At 38.7% G+C, this 21510-nt stretch overlaps 1 protein-coding gene across 27 annotated transcripts in view; it reads left to right on the top strand.

Annotated features, from left to right (window-relative positions):
* The window catches only part of CERS3 (ceramide synthase 3), a 113921-nt gene that overhangs the window by 31854 nt on the left and 60557 nt on the right, over positions 1-21510 (top strand). For all 27 annotated transcript variants that reach the window (XM_070619970.1, XM_070620000.1, XM_070619981.1 and 24 more), the window contains 4 exons: positions 2307-2480; positions 7593-7707; positions 14840-14958; positions 20851-20908. In XM_070619970.1, the coding sequence (XP_070476071.1) occupies positions 2308-2480; positions 7593-7707; positions 14840-14958; positions 20851-20908 (465 nt within the window). In that variant the 5' untranslated portion in view covers position 2307. The remainder of the gene's footprint in view (positions 1-2306; positions 2481-7592; positions 7708-14839; positions 14959-20850; positions 20909-21510) is intronic.

Here is a 21510-nt window from a genome sequence, read left to right as displayed (position 1 = left end):
TCCTAACTATCAGCTCTTTCATCAGTCCTCACTGTGTCCTCCCAAGTCCAGATCCACATCAGTCCTGACTCGACTGTCGGCTCCCAGAAGTCTGGGCCCAACCCTTTCCTTTCTGCAGCCCCAAAGCCTGATAGACGGGAATTATTCACTAAATCTTTCTTGATTATCTTTACTCCACCATACTTGCACAACTTTGCAACTGTATTAATGGGACTTACTGTCCCCCAGGGTAGAAATTATAGTAAAATGATGAATACATGACAAACAAGGCAACTTTTCTCCTTCTCCACACGGGCCTAAGTTCATGCTACTTCGGATGAGCATGTCTCTGAGCTGTAATGAGAGGTGAAATGATGCAGGGAGTTATCTCACCAGAGTTCAGTTGTTGGTTTTGGTGGCGATTTTTCCGAAGGATGTTGGGGTCCACACTGGGAATTCTTCCCTGTCTGAACTTGGAAGTCTGTAGGTTAGTATTCCACTCTTTAATCCTCACCTCCGAGTCTTCCCTTTCTCTCGGCCCTTCGTCCTACTCCCACCACACTTGTTCTTTGACCTCGGGTCTCTTGAGTATTCTGGGTTTTTTCTCTCACTGTCACTTCTGTCTTGGCCTTCTTTTTTTCTCTACCTTGTTTTGATCCCATAGGTAATCTCATGAAGGCTGTTATTATCAGCATGTTCAGTTCCCTGATCCCACTGCTCTAGTGCAAACCTTCCTACTTCTCACTGCGTCCCTTACTTTAAGCTCCTAATTGCTCTCCCGTCTTTCCACCTCCTGAAAGTGCTCCATAGCACTGCCAACAGCGTGGCTATGTATGTGCCTGGCCAGGAGGCTTGTGGGGGTTGAAATCCAGACCTCTTTCCACTGGGTAGAAGGGCTGTGTCTGCCCGGAGAGAGAGACACCATCCTCTAATCGTCACAGAGACTATATGGGCTCACAGGGGACCTGGCTGCCAAAGTGACCTTTCTAAAATACCTGACCATGTTATTCCTCTGCGTGATACTCCTCAGTGGGTTCCATTAGCTCATGTCCAAGCTCCTTAGCATGGATTGCAGACCCTCTATGACCAAGTCCTACCTGTCTCACCAGCCTTTTGATGAGAGTGACCATGTAATTTATTACCCAAACTGGATCACTTCTGAAAGAAAGGAGGCGCTATTAATAATTATGCCACAATGATAAATGGAGACTGTCTGGGCACCCATGTGCAACCCACCATCCCACATCTTGGATTCCTCTGCTGTAATAGTTCCAAACTGCTGGTAGTGTTCCACAGGCACCGTGTCGCATACAAATCAAGTGGTTTTGATAGAGTTATTTTGACCACCCTGTTGTGTATCTGAGGACATTTTGACTCCTTTCTCTGATTAACTATTAAAAGATGAAATCAAAACATCCTGAAAGTCAAAATGTCAAGATTAAAAGGGTCACAGCCTAATCAATGAGATTAGAACATCTAATTCTGTGTTCTGTTTTTCTGGTTACTTGATCATAGTACTTTCTCTCCTTAAAACTCCTGTTCCCTCCTCCCCATTTTCCTGAATTTCTCTGGTTTATTTCCTCTTATTGTTCAAGACATCTCAAGGATCATCTGTTCCAATCATCTTTCCCTGACAGTTCCAGGCTGGACTCAGTGCCCATCATCTTGTTCCTACAATACCCTATATATACTTTTATTGTACCCCCAAAAATTGTGTCAAAGTTGCCTGTTCAGGCCTGCCTTGCCCATAGGACTATAAGGTCCTCAAGGCAAGAATGCTGTCTTTTTAATCTTTGTATCCTCAGTGCCTAGCACAGTGCTTGACAAATAATAGAATCTCGAATATTTGTTGACACGGACTAATTTGAACTCCTTACTGTAATATGAAGTTAAACGTGCTTGTTCTTTATCTCCTAGAGAAGTTCTTAGGATACTAGTGAAGATTTCTACATATTTGGAGCTTTCGTGAGGTTGACCTTTGGCAACTGTAGAGATTATTGTTAAATTATTTTTTATATCACAAAATCGTATAAGAGGAAGATACATACCCATACATTAATGTATGTTGTGCAAACAGTGAAAGTATGTACAGTGGTGTGTGAAACTTCAGTTTGCCGTGCCACGGCCAAAATTGTTCTGAGAGTATTGGCAGAATAATTCTTGTTTAATGCAATGAAGAGTCGTGAAACCCATTAAACAATAGTGTTCTGTCCTTTCCTTCTTTTCAGAACTCTCTGGTTTAGGTATTTTGAGTAAAAGGTGCTCAATGTTATCTCAATTTTAAGTATTTGTTTTACAGCCCTAATGTGTTCTTTTTTCATCTCTAGAATGTTTCAGACGATTAAAGAATGGTTTTGGTTGGAAAGACTCTGGCTTCCTCCGAAGATAAAGTGGTCAGATCTTGAAGATCATGATGGACTCGTCTTTGCAAAGCCCTCTCATTTATATGTGACAATTCCATATGCTTTTGGCTTGCTGATTATCAGACATTTCTTTGAAAAGTAAGTGGTATTTGTGTGTCTTTCCTTCCCATTCCCTGTCTTTGACCCAACTCTAGAGCAATAGAATCTTGGTAAGATCCTAAAAGAATCTGTTGTTCCGAGGTGCCACCAGTGAGCTACAGATTCTCGGGGGAATTCATGAAATCAAATGTACACCAGACATTATCTAGAAGTGAACAAATAAAAACTAGAAACGTAGTCCCCTCAAATGCTTTAGTTTTACAGTGAAGAAAATTGATCTCAAGAGAGGTTAAGGATCATAGAGCTTATTAGTGTCAAAGACAGTGCGGGAACCCAGTTCATCTTTCACATACCATGCTGTCTGGCACAGGATACACACGCCCAGAAAAGCAGCGTTAGAAGTCTGTGACCAGGGGATGCCGTATCATTTTAGGATGCCTATGAAATAACAAAAATGGCTCATTAAAGTCCAAACTTAATATTGCTGTCTAGCATAGTTTATTTTAAGGGTTTATTGAAAGTTTTAATAGCAGCACTTCATTCCAAAGTGTAAGGAAATCAAAGGAAAAAATCAATTTGCTTTCTCAGAAAAAGTAAACTTCTTTTCTTTTTCTTAGTTTAATTTAAATATATATTACTTCCAACCTTTTTATTAAAACTGTACAGTGTTATGATAACAGGAGATAAATGTTCATCTATAATCTCTGTAGTTGTCTCTATTTCAAAAAACTGTTATTAGCACATTAATTTTTTTGGAGCAAAGAGAATATTCAAATATCGAGTTGGAAAAACTTAAGACAAAATATGATAAAGATCATTTTGTCCAAGACTAACTGTAATGAAGGTCATATGTTTGTAACCATTTGCAGGGTCCTTATGTCAAGAGTTAGTTTGACCAACTCTGTTTCGTGTGGACTCTCCCAAAGGTGGTTGTACAAATAACAACTTCACTGGGGCCAACAATTTGCTATTCCTATTGAGAGGAAGAGGCTTTCTCCCTGGACACCACTAAACCCTAGCTAAGAACACTTGAAAATTTTCTTCTTTTTTGACAGTTAATTCTACTTTTAACTCACGTTTGAATTTGTCAAAGAATTCTTAAATAAAGTAGAATTTTGCCACTGCACTTCCAAATTAGCAAATTACTCTTTACTATCCTGAAATACTTGCTTTTCTTGCATAGTGTCTGGTGGTCTTTAAATGTGGCATCCAGGTGCTATACTTAATTTCATTGGAAATTTCCTACTTTTTGGTGGACAGCTCCAATTTTTACATTTTGATCAAGACAGTGAACTAGAAAAATTCTTTTTGGTTGCCAAAGCAGCACAGCTGTGGAGGACAAACTTATTATGTCTTGGTCTTGGCCTTGCCAGCAACAATCAGGAAGAATCTAATCCTCTTTTAATTCCTAGGACCATTCTTTCTGCGTCTCAAGGGCTTAAGTAGAGTCTATATCATCTTTCCTATCTTCTTATAACTTTAACTCCCAATAAGCTACTCTTAGCTTTTTCCATTCTGTGACTCTCCAGAAAACTATATGTTGTTCCGCTAGTCTCATATCACTGTTTTTTTTGTCTTTTCACTTTATTTTTTTTAATTTAAATTTTTGTTTTTATAGCAGTGACATTGGATTCTAACATTATATAACTTTCAGATGTACATCATAATATACTTCAAATTCTGTGTAGATTACATCATGTTCACCACCCAAAGACTAATTATAATCCATCACTACGCATATGTGCCTAGTCACCCCTTTCTCCCTCCTCTCTCCCCACTTTCGTATCACTTTTAATGCGATAGAAGGAAGGAAAATTTAACATGGGAGAGAGATCATGCTTTTTGAAATATGTTTACATTTTTTTCCAGGGATTCTGTATCATTTGCATTAGATTCAACCACTTATAAATAAAACATTATTTATATCTTTAATTTTAATATAAACTTATAGTTTAAGAAGAATATAAAATTGCAAGTGGTATGATCTCAGTGGAGAAAATGAGAAGTAAGTGACCTGGCCATGGTCACACAGTTAGTATGTAAGGGGTAGATCTGGGACTTGAACCCATGTGTTATGACACCAGATTCAGGATTGTTGGGTTTTTGTTTTTCCCTAGACCAGTACTTTTTGGAATTTTACAATGAAATACTCCTCAGGGGAAAAAAAGAGTAAATTAATATCTCTTGGGAATACAGAAGATATGTCTAAAGGGATGATAGCAAATGTGAAATTTTCTGAACTATGTTAAAAATGCATGTAAATTTGACAATATGTTTCAGTATATCCTATGATATGTTTGTCACAAGAAGGCTTCCTTCTTTTGTTCCAGCCTGTATTTATTTTATACTTTCTTATTCTATGAAGTGACCAGGAGTTGTGATTTGGCTGGCCCATTTTTATCCTTTCTGCTAGTCAGAAGCTATTTAAGATCAAGAAGTAACGTCTCTTCCTAGAAAAGCAAGAGTAGAGAGACAGAACTAATAAAGAACAAACAAGTAGATCATTTGAAAGTGACTGACATTTGCTTTGTATTTAGGATTTCCTTTCCTTACAAGTTTTAGTTTGTGGCTTGTTATTTTGATTTTCTTTTTTTGCGGGGCGGAGGTGGTCTAGAATAACAGTTTCTAACTAGTTTATCCAGACTGTTCTATGCATTCTTTTATGTGTCCAAAGTGTGATTTAAAGGAGATCTAAGCTACTCAAATGTAAACACTTGTAGAATAAACACATTATCTTGAAGTAAATTATATCCCCAGAAGGGTCCAGGGCAGAGGTGGAGTAGCTAAAATCAGAAGGTAATCTTTTTTTCTATTACTTACCTAGACAATGAATAGACTCCCCACCTCTGCCATTTCCGCTTAGCAACATAAGGGCATGATGAGATAGTGTGTCCATTATTCTTTAAATAAAGGTAGGTATAGCAATTTACAGGAGTTGAAAAAAGGATTTTTACTGACTGTCCGCAATTGAAACAGTCTCAAAATACGCACATTAGCCTTAAGTGTTACCTGAGACTTCGTTGCTCCAGATATTTTGTTCTCTCATATAAAACCCTCTGATTAAACTCTGGTCAAAGAGTCTTTGAATCCTTAGGAACTGGGAATCAATCTTATGCTAGTAGGCTATTATTTCTATTTAAGAGATGTATTTAAACTTCAAATACTTAACTCCATCTGCCTAGGTCTGCCTTCCTTTTATTCTGCGAAAGAATATCAGAAAAAAGAGTGGGGAGGGCCATCTGGGATTGCTGGCTTTTGGCTCACAGGTAACTGATGCAGTGCTAGATGAAGAGAGGGCTTCTGAAGGCTCAGTTCTGCATTAGTGGCAAACCTAAGAGACTCATTCCCTAGTAATTAACCTAACTTTGAACCATTTACATCGGAGCTTAAGTTTACATTCTTTTTTCTTCCTCTTGGACATTTTTTTTCTATTCAATGTCGATAAAATGAAAGTTCATGCAAATTAACCTCTAAGGTCCTTCTAGAGCTAAGATCTGTCATTTCCCTTCTCTTTTCAGTTCAGTTTATCAGATATTTGTTGTGCTTCCTTGTTCTCTCTTTTTTCAAAATAGATTTTAAATTAAGTACCCATTCATACTTATTTACATTTACATTGATGAAGTGATTGATTTTCTAGATTTATTTGAAAAGGAAGGATAATGCTGAAGTAGAAAACTGTATTTATATACTTCCTCTGTTCTATTGAAAATGTTATTTCCATCTTTGAAGGCTGGACATGTTAACAAACAGAACCATATTTCTCTTTCTTGTTTAAATTAGTGATTTTAATGTAGACGTATTCCTCATATCAGAAAATGTGCTATGGATATAAATATTTATCCGCTGCATATGCTTATCCGTATAGTTATCCCTCACATGACCCTCTAGAGGGGAATATTATACTTCATTTGGCTTTGAGATTTGTCGTATTCCCTTTCTGCATAAATCTTCTTTGGCTCAATTCTGCTTTGCTTTTTTATTTTTCCTAATTTCTTCATTTCTAACCCTTGAGGAAATAGCATTGAGTGAACATGATTGAGAACACTTTCATATTAAACCATTTTGTATTTGTGTTATTCTGCTAATAAAAGCAATGATTGTTTTCCCCAATAAAAATTTTCAACTAGTAGGTTGGATAAGTGAACCAATTCCATTATTTATCCGAAACCCTGCCAACTATGTTTTTTGAGACTTTATTAGTTTTAAGAACATCTTACTTTTATTTGGACCTTTTATGCAAAGGGAGAATTAATCATAATCCTCAAATCATAGCATGCTGTCTTTGGTCTGTGTAAGACCTCTTTTGATTGATTGATTTGAATTAACTTTTTCATTAATTACCTTTTATCCCCATTTCCTAGTCCCATGCACCTCCCTGCTAGCTTCTAATGTATTTGATAGCTTGTTTGTATAGCCCAGTAAAACATATGCATAAATATAAAGTGCAGGTATTGTTAGTTGACATAAATGATATGATGATAAGACCTTATTCTGTTTCTTCTTTTTCTTAAACACAGCACTGTGTTTTATGATCTATCCACATTGCTCTATCTACATCTGGTGCATAATTAGTTTGTTTTTATATGTCTCTGAAATGTATGGGCCACTTCCAGGAGAACTTAGTCCATCTGGAAGTTGGGATCTGGAAGTTCTGGATCTGGTGTATAAGTATATTTGGATTTACATAAAATGGATTTTAGACCTGTGTAAGTATTTTACCTTTTTAAGTTATTGCTTGTATAAAAGTTTTCAAACTTTGCTCTCTTGAACTTTTTTTTTTTGAGGAAGGTTAGCCCTGAGCTAACTGCTGCCAATCCTCCTCTTTTTGCTGAGGAAGGCTGGCCCTGAGCTAACATCCCATCTTCCTCTACTTTATACATGGGATGCCTACCACAGAATGGCTTGCCAAGTGGGATCTGAACTGGCAAACCTGGGCTGCCGAAGCAGAACATGCACACTTAACCGCTGCGCCACTGGGCAGGCCCCTCTCCTTGAACTTCTGCAAGGCAGGTGTTGGTTATAGATAGCCCAATGACAACATGAACCAATGACTGATCTTTCATTTGGAATTAAAGTTACTGCTTGAGTTTTCTGGTGTCATTGTGGATTCATTCTCAGATTTTGAACTTACTTCCTTTCATATTTTTGTAGGTTTATTGGTCTACCTCTAGCAAAAATGTTAGGCATTAAAGAGAAAGTTCGAAAGATTATACCAAATGCCATCTTAGAGAATTTTTTCAAACATTCCACAAGGCAACCATCTCAAGTAAGTACAAATTCTTTGTTTTTAGATTTAAAAGTCTCCTTTCTCAATGTTTCAGTCATTTATGGCTTTCCTCTTCTGTGCAAGATATCTGTTTCAGTTGACCGGCAAATGATTTGATTCATTTGGATTTTTTTCTCTATTGACAGGTTATATAGTGTTCTGAGCATAATATAAAATAACAAACATTAATGGTTGAACTATTGTGTTCAACTATAGTATTAAACTCTAACAATCAATGCCATAAGTTGGGTATAAAGATCAGAATTTAATTTGTGTGTGTGTGTATGTGTGACAAAGGCTGGTGCTGAGCTAACATCTGTGCCAATCTTTCTCTATTTTTTGTATGTGGCATGCCACCACAGCATGGCTTGATGAGTGATGTGTAGGTCCACACCTGGGATCCAAACCTGCAAACCCTAGACCACCAAAGTGGAGCACACGAACTTAACCACCATGCCACCAGGCCAGCCCCTCAAAATTTAATTTTTAATGATAGGATATATACAAAGTATACTGATCAAAAAAGACCATTGCTAAGGCAGAGTAGCCCATATCTGACACTTCTGATGATTGTGGCTCCATCAATATACATTACACACATTATAAAAGTGTCCATTGGGATGGCTTTCATGAGTAAGGCCCTGTATTTCATCCAAGGCTTTGCTGCACTCAGAAATATGCTGTGCTCCAGCCCAATCCCCAGAAATAGAATTTCTAGGAGAGTCAGAATTGGCTTCACAATACAAGATGTACTTTATGAAATATAGTGCACTGCATGTTTAAATACCATAGAAAATGTTTTAATCTAATAGTTATTGAAAAAAAGTTTCTAGGGAGGTCTAGTTTCATTATACCTCCATAGTTAAAATGAAAGATGAAATAAAAACTCTAAAATTGGCACATCCTCTATGAGGAATACAAACAGCTATCACCAGTAATTTTAAAAGAGTATATACTAACACAGTTTTAGGATAGATAGATTTTTAAAGTCCTGAACTTTATTTACTGGATTCACTTGCTTCTACTATGACCATTTCTTTTGTCGGCCTGGTGGGCTCTGCGTGAAGAAGGTACATTGAGATTTGACCGCACAGCGCAAGGCATCATGTCCACAATTGTTCATGGCTAGCCTGCACTGTCTTTTGATTTCTTCTGCCCCCAGCTTCTGTATTTGACTTCTTTTATTTTCTAAAATGAGGACAGTCTGACAAGCCGTTGCCACATGTCCTTTATTTCCACATGCCCGAAAAGGCTGCCATTGTTCATCTAAATGCTCTTGTTGCCACTGGTGATAATAGTGCCTAAGCATCATTTTACATTTTTCAAAAGAGAAATTATTTAGCTGTGTTTATGAAGAATTAGGACTCTTTCAGAGTCTTTATTATCCTTCTCTGTTTGTGTTTGAGAATAACTAACTTTGGTAATACCTTGTATAAAATGTGAAGAACAGCGCTATGCTGTGTGTCACTTGCTGTGCTCGCTATAGTAAGAGCTTCCAGTCAGATTTTTAGGATATTTAAAATTATGTAGAAAATTTGGTCCTGATCAAGTTTCCCTGCTACAGAGAGAAAATAGCCATGTGATAGTTAAAGAAAAACTAATAAAAGCTGGAAGAGATTTAGAGATTAGGTAATCATTCCTCTTCCTGATTGAGATGAGGAAAGTAAGGTCTAATAAGAGGAAATGAGCTTTCCAAGGTCATATGGATAATTATTGCTGAGTCCAAAGCTGGAAGCTGCCCCATGACTGCCTGTCCATTGCTGTTTCTACTATGCCCAAGTGATTTCTTTATCCTGAATAAAATGTTAACAATGTATGTCAAAGACTGGAGCTGTGTTTGTATGAATTATTCTAACTCAATTGATAGGACCGTCTAGCATAATGTAGATATAATTTGGTCATTTACATCAGGTAAAAGAAGAAATGTTATACATCAACCCCAAAGTGTTAGAAAGCTTTATCTACTAAATCAAGAAGATGAAGGAAAATAATTAAGACTCCTAATTTATATTGCTCATGGATTACAAAATTGAGGCAGTGTTTGCATAGCAGATCAAGATAAAAAGATGGCCAGTAAAATGCCCATGGATTAAAAGTACTAAAACTTAGGAAGATAGACTATAATAGAGGAAGGCAAAGTACATGACTTCATAGTGATTTCAGATGTGGAAACAAAATAATCTCACAATATCTCCACGTATTAATTTGGCCAATGTCACACAGCTAGCATTTTGCTTAATTTATGGCTGAGGTAAGACAAGTTGCTGGGGAAACTAACAAAAGTTTTGTACTAATTCAAGATATGGGTATTACCTCTAACAAAGAGTTTCAAAGCTGTCGGGGCAGAACCTTGCATTGGTAATACATGGAGAAAACGCCTGTCTTTATTAGAACAGTTGAGCAAGGAATCCCAGGATGCTTCTTCAGCGCTATAGATTGCACCAATAAAACAAAAACATTTCACTGTACACAGTATCGATTCTGGGCTGGTTAGCACAGCCACGTATAACATGGTGTTGATGAGGCCCAAAGTACTGTACCACCAGTGAGAGTTTTGATCCATGATTTCTCACAATTCTTTTATGACTGTGTATGTGCAGCTTTGTGTCCATTATTTATATGTGTGTGTGTCTCTCTATATATTTATATCTCAATAACATCTTTAAGATGTGTTGGGAAAGAGCCACAATAACAGATCAATACCTCTGTCTACCAGATCAATTATTCTGCTATTGATAAAATGGAGTAACATCAGAATTTATTATCTAACCCTTTCCCTCAGCAAAAACACAATGAGAACTAATGCAGAACAAATAAGTATGTAGTTCTGGAGCAGATCTAAAGAAAATGTGGCCCTGTAAGACTGACATAAAGCCAATTATTATGGTCCATAAGGGCATTCCAGTTTGCTAGCTTGTCTCGTCCACAGATTGCAACATCCTTAGAGCAAAAAGCTCTCTAGTCCAATTTATTTACAGGTGAGACACATAGGAGTTGGAAGTTGGATGACTCCTCCACCGTCCCAGAGGGTTTGTTTTGAGTCAGGGAGCCAGGTCTCTTGGCCCCACTCAGTGCCGTTCCTTCAGGATATACTGCTCCTTGAGGGTCTGCTTGGGAGGCCTCCCTTCGCTCTCCATAGTGTAGAGGCTAAAAATACAGATTGCGAGGACAGACTGTGCGGTCCAGACTCTGGCTCTGCTGTAGACAGTGTGTGGAGATGGGTGGAGTCACTGCTCTGAGCCTCAGTTTCCTCCTCCGTGAATTGAACATGATAACAGTGCTTCTCTCACAGGGCTCTTGTGAGGGTTGAATTGAGGACTTAGAATAGTGCCTCACACATGGCAGATGCCTGGCACATAGTGAAGGTCAGCTGTTCTTATTTGTAGTCTGTACCTATCATACTCTGACTTCTGCAGGAGCATTTTCAAATGTCTTCCCAACTTAAATTATTCCAAGGGAACATCATTTGTTTCTTAATTATGCTTGTTCCCGTAACATTTTGCACAATTTTCTGTGCTTTGTAGGTGTTCAATAAATACTATTTCATGTATTAATAAGAAAATACTTCTAAACACTTTTGTTTGCAAGAGGATTTCTATCCCAAAAATATGGTAGTGTACAAGGCCAGTGTGCCAAGACTGACTTTCAACCAGATTCATCTGTGCTCCAAAACAGAAAAAAAAAAAAGCTTCAAATCATGTTTGATCGCTATCTTCTAGATACATTTTTAAAGCAGATATCTGTAGAAATGATAAGATAATAAAATTGGGTTGTTCTCAGATCTGGGAAAATTCTAGTATGAGGGCAGGTAGGGACTTTGTTTGCTCACTGCTGATTCTCTAGCGTCTAGAATAGTGCCTCGCACTAGTGAGTAGAGGCTCACTAGGTATTTTTAATGATTGAATGAATAAAACTATTAAAACAGTCAAGTTAGACCCAGAGCCCTTTCAGTCGACAACCTTACAGGATATAGAACTACGAATTTCAGAACATGTCCTGCTGTGGACCAAGTGAAAGGATGTGAATTATGTCCTCTGTTTGGGGGATCTGTTTATGTTGTGAATTATTTTAGAAGTAAAAGAATAGTTTTTCTTAAATACTTTTCAGTCCGTGGTCTCCTTTCTGGGTTCCGTCGTATCTCTAGCACTGACCTAGCACATGATAATTTATACATGGAGGGAAGGAAGACAATTCCTCTACCCTCTCTAGGTCCTTCTGGCTGGCCTAAGAATTAAATTGACATTAGACAGAATAACAGGAAAAAATCATACAAGGCTTTGTAACATGTATACATGGGAGAAACCCAGGAAAACTGAGCAACTCACCGGAACGGCTGAGGTCGCTACCTTAAATACCATTTTTAGCTAAAGACAAAGGAGGGTGTTGGGGTAGTAATCGGGAACTTCGAGGGGGAGGAAGGAGGCAGTTTACATGGAGATGGACATGCAAATGTGCCAACTATAGACAATGTGACCTGGGAGATACATTTTCTATTACATTATAGTTATATGTTAGCTTATATAGCTTATGTAGGAGCTTATGTATTAGCTCCTTCCTGGAACAGGCCCTTCTATTTTAAATTCTTTTAGGCATTTGGAGGGGGATGTCAAAGTTTCTTTCGGTCTTTTGTTCTTAAAAATAATCAAGCCAAAGAAACACATTTTGGAGTGGCCAATTCTGATCCCCCACATAAAGTACATTCACTTCCAGGAGCCCCCAGAGCCTGTACTGTTCCTGTGAGGAAGAAGTGAACACTCATTGTTACTACCCCGTTTTCCACAGGGTGTCAGAGTAATGCTCAAGACATTACTGCATAGCTAGAAAGTGGCAGAACTGGATCCTCTGTTTTCAGTTGCCTGCCATATCCTATTGCGTCAATATGTGCTGTGTTCTTTCTTCCTGCCGGGGAGTGTGATAAACATGGTCTATCTGGGTTAGAGAATCCAAACCTCCAAACTTGTCCTGCCGTGAGGCTGGGGCCTTGCTGTGAGAGCAGAGGAGCAGAGGCCTGGGACAAAAGGGCAAAGTGGACACAGTCTCCACCTCCAGTCTCACTCTCGCTTCTTCATTCTTTACACACTTCAAGGGGGGGGACTTTAAAAATACAAACATCCTATAACCCACAAGATAAATCCCAGACAATGCCCTCCTTGTGGTGACCCCGGCCACATCTTCCCTCCTCTACGCTTTGTAGGTTTCTACCCTGCGCAAGTGTTCCCTGCTCACCCATGCTCTCATCTCCAGACCACTGCACATGCTGGTCCCTCTGCCAGGACACTCTTTCTTCTTTATCCTCTCTTCTTGGGGCATGTTTCACGGTTCAGCTTAAGTGTAACTTCCAGGAACTGTCTACATAACGTTAGGTCCCATGGCACCCTAATTGCCCCTTATTTAACAGTTGTTGTATTTTGTTAGAATTCTCTGTGGGTTTTTTTTTTCTGACTTCTTACCAGGTAGACTTTACCCTGCAAAGGGGAGGCCAACATCAGTCTCGTTCGCTTAGATCTCCAGTGCCTAGCGCAAGGCCTGCAAGAAGTAGGCAGCAATCAATAGTTGCCAACTCAGTCTCCTCAAAAACAAAACAACAGCGAGTGAACCCTTGACCTATAAAAGAATAGGAATTAGAGAGGGCAGTTTACAGGGAAACCGAGTGCAAATGGGCCATATCCTGTTTTTGTTTTGTTTTGCTTTCCTTATCTCAGTTTAAGTAATAGGCTAGCAGTTTAGTAGGCACATAGAAGCTGCAGTTAGTCTTCAGCATGAGAGCTTCTTTATGAATTTTATCTACCATTGCTATGTGCACCTGAACAATTATATGAGCTATGCACAAAAAAATAGAAGCTAGACAGCTGGTGACAAACTGTGGTATCCAGCCATCAGGCCCTTGGGCAGGCTTTGTTTGGCCCTCGCAATGCAAGTCCACAGTTGGTTTAAATGTGCTTTGAGATATTGGTCAACATTAAAAAAACCTAGCAACTTCACATCGAAATCCTGGGACTGCTCTTTTACTCCGGGAGCCGCCAGCCAGAGCGTGGTCACAGCTGCTCCCTGGGGACGGAGCATGTGCATTTCTGTTGGCTGCATCCATGTGGCTCCTGCTTATTTCCTCAATACAGAAGCTGAGAGTCAGTTTTATGCAATTTTATTTTTCTCATAGTAAATTTAAGAGGAAACTGAAATATTTCTTGTACTCACATTGGGAAATGAAAGATTAAGAGGGCTAATGTTTCAAAAAAAAAATTACAGAGCTTATTTCATTGTAGAAGTGGTGAGTACTGCAGGTTTAACATACAAAACATGCCTGTGTTGAAAGAACACAATTTAGAATCCCACTATGAAACAGACCTGGTCCATTCAAACATTTCTGTTTCTTATCTGGCCCTAGAAGAACTTCAAGTTTGTGACCTTTGAGCTAATCCATCATCCATATTGTTTCCAATTTTAAATCATAACCTATAACTTCTTCTTCCTAGAAGAGAAGCAATAATTGTTATTATATTCTTCAGTCACTATTTTTTGTGATAGGACTTATTTCAAATTAGTTTGAAATAGGCTCTACATCTGATTCAATGTGAGTGCGATGGCCAACACCTGTGTGAGGTTTTCCTGTGGGAGCTGTTGGAAAGGTTATGTGAAATAACAGAAAGCACACTAGCCTAAGTTCTTGTCCATACTTTGCTACTAATTCTACATCTTGGACAAGTTGCTAAAACTCTCAGGGTTCCACTTTCCTCATAGGAAAAATGGAGATTGGATTCAATGGACATCTTAAACTGTACTTCTCTGCCCGGCACCTAGGAAGCACTGAATAAAATTGAGCTGAACGAGTGTGCAACTTGAACTTATGGGTTGCTACCACCTTATGGAGAATTGATCTGACTTAGTAACTTAGAGTGCTGGGTTACTAACCTTCTCTCTCTTTTTTGTTGTATGTGTGTGTGTGTGTGCACTTGTGTTTGTGTGTGTGTGATTCCATAAGCAAAACAGGTAAATTCACTGGCTCAACATCTAATGCAGAATCTCTCTCTTCCCCAGCATACAAGCTCTTATAACCCAAACTCACTGTCTCTTAAGTGCCTGCCAGTCTGATTCTGCTCTTCATCACTCATTCATTCGTGTCATCTCTTTTCAGGCTGATATTTATGGACTGGCAAAGAAATGTAACTTGACAGAACGCCAGGTCGAAAGATGGTTTAGGAGTCGGCGGAATCAAGACAGGCCTTGCAAGGTGAAGAAATTCCAGGAAGCTTGGTAAGAAGGACAGTAAAAGCTTTTGAAATGATACAATTTTATACAAAGCAAAACGGTCATCTCAGAAAGAACACTGAAGTTGGAGCAGAAGAAAGGTTCGAGTCCAGATGTGTCACTTACCAATTGGGTGTTTTAGGCTATTTCCTTGTTGCCCTCTCTGCGTCAGTTTCCTTCTCTATGAAATGGGACAAGTTATGAACTCTCTAAGATGAACAGGAGATATTTTGTACTTATCTTGAAGTCCAGAAAAGTAATTAAAATGTCTTAACTGGTATTTACCTTTTCTAGGGTAGAGATTGACCCTAGTTCACAAGACTTTATCACCTGTTTCCAATCACATTGTAATTATTATATCACATTATAAGAGCAGAGAATGTCTTAGAGGATGTCTGTTGTCCTCGCAGAACACTAACTTAGAGGACTTCTGTCTCAGTTGGCTCATTTTTCCCATCCCTTGCCAGTGGATTGGATGGCCAGTTCCTCTGGGTTTCCCGGTTTGTTTAGAAGAGGGGTCAGGGTGGGCTGGGACACCAAGTAGGATTTTTTGCCAAAGCTTGGCTACTTTGATAGGTTCTGAGGGCAGTGAAGCTGCCTTGCACTTATTTTTGGTTTCATTTGAGCTCTGTTTTTTCCCCTCTTGTAGAATATTGTGGTACTTTAGGTCACTCCCTTGGCAGAAACTGACACCTGTGCAAAAAAGGTAGACTAGGTTATTGCTCCTGCTTTGTTCCTGTTTACATCCAGACAAATGCGTGTTGGTTGGGTTGTGTTTAATGACACATTCTACACATCAATAGTATTCCTTCTTTCTGCCTGTTTCTTAAGGTCCTCACATTGCCTAGTGACTTTCATCAGATATTTTTGTTTTGATGGTGAAATGAATAGAGAGCTGATGTAAGACTCTCAAATAAATAAACAGAGCCTGTGAGAGGCTAAGCTTTAGTGGCTTCCTTTGATTTACCTATACATTCCTGAGTACTCTCATCCAGCTGTGGTGCTGGTGATGTTTAGAGGCAAAGACCAAGTCTTCAGGGTGTCTCAAAACAAACCCTCATTTCTCATCACAGGCTTCCATTGCCTTCCCACAGGGACTCAAGGTGTATGGCCTGGTTTGTTTTCTAACTAGCTTCTCTCTGATTTTTAGCTCTGGAGAGATTGGTTAATACTGTATGGCCACTAATGTCAGCTTGGCATAAGTGAGTCTCTCTAAACCATCGCTACAAAACACTACAAAATAGAACTGGTCTCACATTACATCTTCCTGTTCCCTGCTGACATTCATTCATTCTTTCTGGCAGACCAATGAAATTCTCTGGTAATTTCATGTACTGTATAGTGCCTTACAGTTTATAAGTAATGTTTGATCCACCACCAATGATGTGAGACAAGTCAGGGAAGGTGGGGCTAGCCTTCTGTAAGAAGTGAGAAGCTATTAAACTTACACAGGCTGTCTGTCAATTGTATCTCAATAAAACTGAGAGAAAAAAGGAATGAGAAACTACATGTCCATCCAGTTTAAGGAACTTGCTCAGGGTCACCTGGCTGTTGGCAGGGCTCTTGCACTCAGGTCATCTGACTCCTTTTCTGATACTCTTTCTGCTCCATCGAACCACCTCCTGCCACCTAATGCTTACCTCTTAGCAAGCAGGAACCCCCTACATCAATTAAGTGTTTGGGTCAACAGGGCCCAAGTTTGGGAATCTGGCTGTCAGTGAGTCCATTGAAAGTTGGCCACAGAATTCAGGTGAAGAGAGTTTTGCGTTGCCCTTATCAATCAGTCAGGCAATGCACAGGGTTGTGTTGACTATCTTCTCTGTAAGTGGTACTATCCTAGACTGTGTGGAGTTCTAGATTTTAAGAGGGAAGTAAAAGGGGGAGGCATGGTCACTAGCCTTAATCAGCTAATGAAGGAGACGAGACTATCAATTACGAAACCAAAACATCTATTGTTATTCCACCCCAGTGGGGCACATAGACGTATATACCTGCAACCCACAGTTGTGTTTAGATTCACTGTGGGCATTCAGAGGAGATGGCAACAGTAGGGCTGAACACAGCTGAGAGACTTTTTAGAGGAGATTAGACCTAAGCTGGACCTTGAGGATTGGGTTGGGATTTCCATGAGAAGAGAAAGCAGGATTTGAGGGCTGTATGTTTCAAGTAAGATAAAGGCACAAAGCGGAAAATTATACATTGTATTCAGGAAATAGGAAGGTGCCAACATATAAAATTTAAGCTTTATCTTATTCTTTAGCAATATCACTAATTTCCTTGAAGTCAGATAACTGTTAAAAGTTATTATGGACTAAATAAATAGACAAAGCAAAATGTCAAATTATTTAATTGTATAGGGACTGCACTTTATTCCATCAACTATAGGATGTGCAACAGGAATCATGGCAGGAGATACCTAGACCCAGGCATCTTGGAAATCTCAGGAAACTTACTTCCCAATGCCGAGCTTTACAAATTACTCTCCAACTGGCAGACACTCCTCTATAATATCAGGATGAATTAGCCTCTAATACCTTAAGTTCAGTGTGTTGTTTCCTTGCTTACTTTCATTAATGATGACCCCTAAGCCCTGTTGCACAGCCTTCAGGATTTCAATCCATAATGGATCCTTTATTCTCAAATCAATTTCCATATTAGCTGACCACTATTCTTTTAGAATAAGCATTTCCATCTAGCAATGAGAAGTTTATTATAAAAATACCTGGTAGTTGGGGCCGGCCCAGTGGCGTAGTGGTTAAGTTCATGTGCTCTGCTTCAAAGGTTCAGATCCCAGGCACAGACCTATGCACTGCTCATCAAACCATGCTGTAGTGGTATCCCACATACAAAATAGAGGAAGATTGCTACAGATGTTAGCTCAGCGACAATCTTCCTCAAGCAAAAAGAGGAAGATTGGCAACAGATGTTAGCTCAGAGCCAGTCTTCCTCACCAAAAATAAATAAATAAATAAAAATACCTGGTAGTTTCCAACTACCTGATGTATACAGGCAAGGGAGCTCCTCAGTGCTGGAGGGAGGAGTTCTCTTTCTACTGGGTGGACTGCCACCGTACCCTAGCTGGCTCTGGGCAGAGCCACAGCCTGCTCCAGTCAGCCACTCTCACTGTTGGGCCCCAAATCTGGCCCTGTCAGCTTCTCTCACCATTGGCCTGAGTTCACTCTGTCAAGTTCCTCCCTGACTTCACCATGCAGTCTTATCTTCTTTCACTTATTAGCATCTTAACCTAACACTTTCTGGATTTTTTCCCAAGAGTTTTTTTTTTCCCCACAATTTTGTTTGTCTCAGCCTTTCCTGGAGAAAAAGTAAGTTTGAATACCTTAGATTCATTTGAAGCAAGTAAAATAGCGTCGACAAGTGCGTCACTATTCGTCTTGTTACTAGTGAAGGACAGCAGTTCTTAACTTTTTGGTTTCAGGAACCCTTTGTTCTCTTAAAAGCTGTTCAAGACTGCAAAGAGAATTTGCTTGTGTGGATTAGACCTACCGATATTTACTGTATTAGAAATTAAAATTGAGACGTTTATAAAACATAAAACTACACAAGCACACGATTCATCAGCTCTCAGAGCAATGATGCCATCACCTATCATGTAGCCTCTGGAAATCTCCACTCTGTGCTTGTGAGGGAATAAGAGTGAAAATGACAAATAACATTTCAGTAGTATTATGAAAATATCTTGATGTCAGGACCCCTAGTGCATGCTTTGAGATGCCCTGGTGCAGTGTAATGACAACTGATAGGACTGGTCCAGAAAAATGTGAAACTTGGGTTTTACTCTTGCATCTGGTTGTTACTGTACAGCCTTGGATGAGTTGTGCCATCTCTCTCAACCTTAGTGTCCTTTAGTAGTAGTCATCTTATCTACCATTTAGGGTTGTTGTGAGAGTCAAGCAACAATCCATAAAAAGGGGCTAATTATAGAACCTACTTCATGAGCTTGTTGGGAAGGTAAAATGTGCTCACATGTGTGTCCTTAGCACAGTGCCCAGCACAGAGTCAAGAGGTCAGTAAATGTTTGAGAAACAAATAATATAAGATGTGCCCTAGACATATGGCTTCCTTTGTGGCTGGCAGGTCTTATCATGTCCTCTGTTTTGTGCTTCCTGTTTGGCCAAGATTATCCAGGGAGCCAAGGAAATGCTCTCTACATCTAAGAGTGGGCCTTCACTGGACCAGCCGTAAATAAAACAAGTTCAGACTGGTCTCAACTGGCTCATTTGGTAAAATGCCTTTTGGGTATTTTTTTGGTTCAACTTTCTGTGTAATTGAACCCTGCTTTTTTCTCCATCAAAACAAGCCACAAAGAACACCTGTCATCTAGCTTAGAGGCAGTGACAACGTTCAGGAAATTCTGCTGGATTCAGAGTCCAAAGACCTGCGCTTCCACTTCAGCTGTGTTACTGCTCAGCTGTGTGAGCTGAGGAAATGGCCTAGCCCTTATGAGCCTGATTTTTCATCTACTAAATGGATATATGCCTATATTCCTCCTTCTCACTTATCTGTGTCTGTTACAGACCTGTGTCTGTTGAGAAAAGCACTATCAGGCATTATACAAATGTAAGGAACAAATATTATTTTTAATATTATTGTTACTTCAGCAATCAGATAAAATGGCAGTAATTTTTTAAAAACTTTTTATTTTGCAAAGTTATAAACATATGCAAAAGTAGGAATACTAGTCAAAGAGAACTGTGTATATGCGATGTATCAGTCACCAACTTTACTAACTCGATGCAATCCTGTGTCATCTGTGCTTCTGCCTGCTTCTTTCCTCCACCACAGATTTTTTTGTGTGGATTTTTTTTCTCTCCGTTTTGTTGAGATATGATTGACATACAGCACTGTATAAGTTTAACGTGTATAGCACAATGACTTGACGTACATATGTTGTGAAATGATTACCACAATAGGTTTAGTTAACGTCCATCAACTCATATAGATATAAAAAGGAAAAAGAAAAAAAAATGTTTTTTTCTTTGTGGTGAGAACTTTTACTCTCTTAGCAACTTTCAAATATGCCATATAGCAATGTTAACTATAGTCACCATACCGCACATCCCCAGTGCTTATTTACCTTATAACTGGAAGTTTGTATCTTTTGACAACCTTTGCCCAATTATTATTGAAGATTACTTTTGAAGCAAATATCAGACATTCTATGATTTCATTTGTATTTTCATATGTATCTCTAGAAGATAAGGACTCTGTTTTAAACATCAGTGCAATACCAGTATCATAACTAAAAAAATTTCTTTAATAACAGCAAATATTCAGTGTTCAAATTTCCTTGATTATCTCATAATTTTCTTTACAGTTTATTTATTTGAATCAGGATCTAAATAAGACCCAAGGATTACATTGGGTGGTGTGTCTTTTAAGTCTCTTTATCTGTAGGTCCTTCTCCATATACGAGAAAAATGTTTTCTTTCAAAATCTGCTTTTCAGAAACAAGACTAAAGTCTGGCCACATAGAAACTTTTTCACTGGGAATTAAATGGGGATAAAATAAATGATTAGATAATACTAATATCAAACCATTGATTATTGTGTGTTGGGAACTGGACTGGGCATAATAATAGTAGCTACCATTTATTGTTGCTTACTTCATGGTAGGCACTATGATCAATACTTTCCGCAAATTATCTTCAATTCTTTTTACATTTTGAGGTAAGTTTTGTTATTTCCATTTTACAGATGAAGAAGTGAAGTTTCCCTGAGGTTACCTAAATTTGTACCCATCTAACAAGGGGCAGAGTTAGGATATGAACTCAGATTTGTCTGACTCCAGAATGTGCATTCTTTCCAAACTCTGTCATACCAAATGTTTTTCTCCTCAGATATCAATCACCTTTACAAGACTTTTCTTTCTTTTGGCAGCTGGCGATTTGCATTTTACTTAATGCTTACTGTTGCTGGAATTGTATTTCTTTATGATGTAAGTTGTCTTTTTTATATCTTTGATTGGAATTTGTCATTAATTTTTAAAATTCTTGCTTGTGAATTTCTTAGGATATAACACTTTCAATAAAATAACCAGCTTTTAAACCTTTAATCACTCTAATGCCTAGAGAAGTGGCAACTCCTCAGTCTGTCTTTCAAAGCCTTCATTAAGCTTTGCATTTACAAAGTTAATTTTTAAATCTAAATCTTTCCCTGTTTCCACTCATGCAACCTGTGCACCAACTAAACTGGACTTCTGACAATCTGCTGGACATACCTAGTACATCCTCACTTCTGGATTTTAGCACATTTTATCCCGTCTGCTAGAAGTGTCTTGTCCTTCCCAGCTTTGTCTCTACTGTCCAATTCCTTCCAGTCCCACAGCAAATGTCACCTCTTCTGTGAAGACTCTCACTACTCACCCATCAGAAATCAAATCTCTCCTTACTATATTACCTTGGTATTGTTTGTATAAAAAATTATTAAATGATTACCTCATTAAGTGATATATAAACTTAATAGTAAATTTTTCACAGAAAAAAGTTCACCAACTTTTAGAGATTTCTTTCAAGATCCTTTCAAGAGTCCTCTTAAGAT

Source organism: Equus przewalskii, chromosome 1 (assembly GCF_037783145.1).
Source record: "Equus przewalskii isolate Varuska chromosome 1, EquPr2, whole genome shotgun sequence".
NCBI classification, from domain to species: domain Eukaryota; kingdom Metazoa; phylum Chordata; class Mammalia; order Perissodactyla; family Equidae; genus Equus; species Equus przewalskii.
The sequence above is the reverse complement of the archived record's forward strand: the minus strand, read 5'-3'. Positions and strand labels throughout refer to the sequence as shown.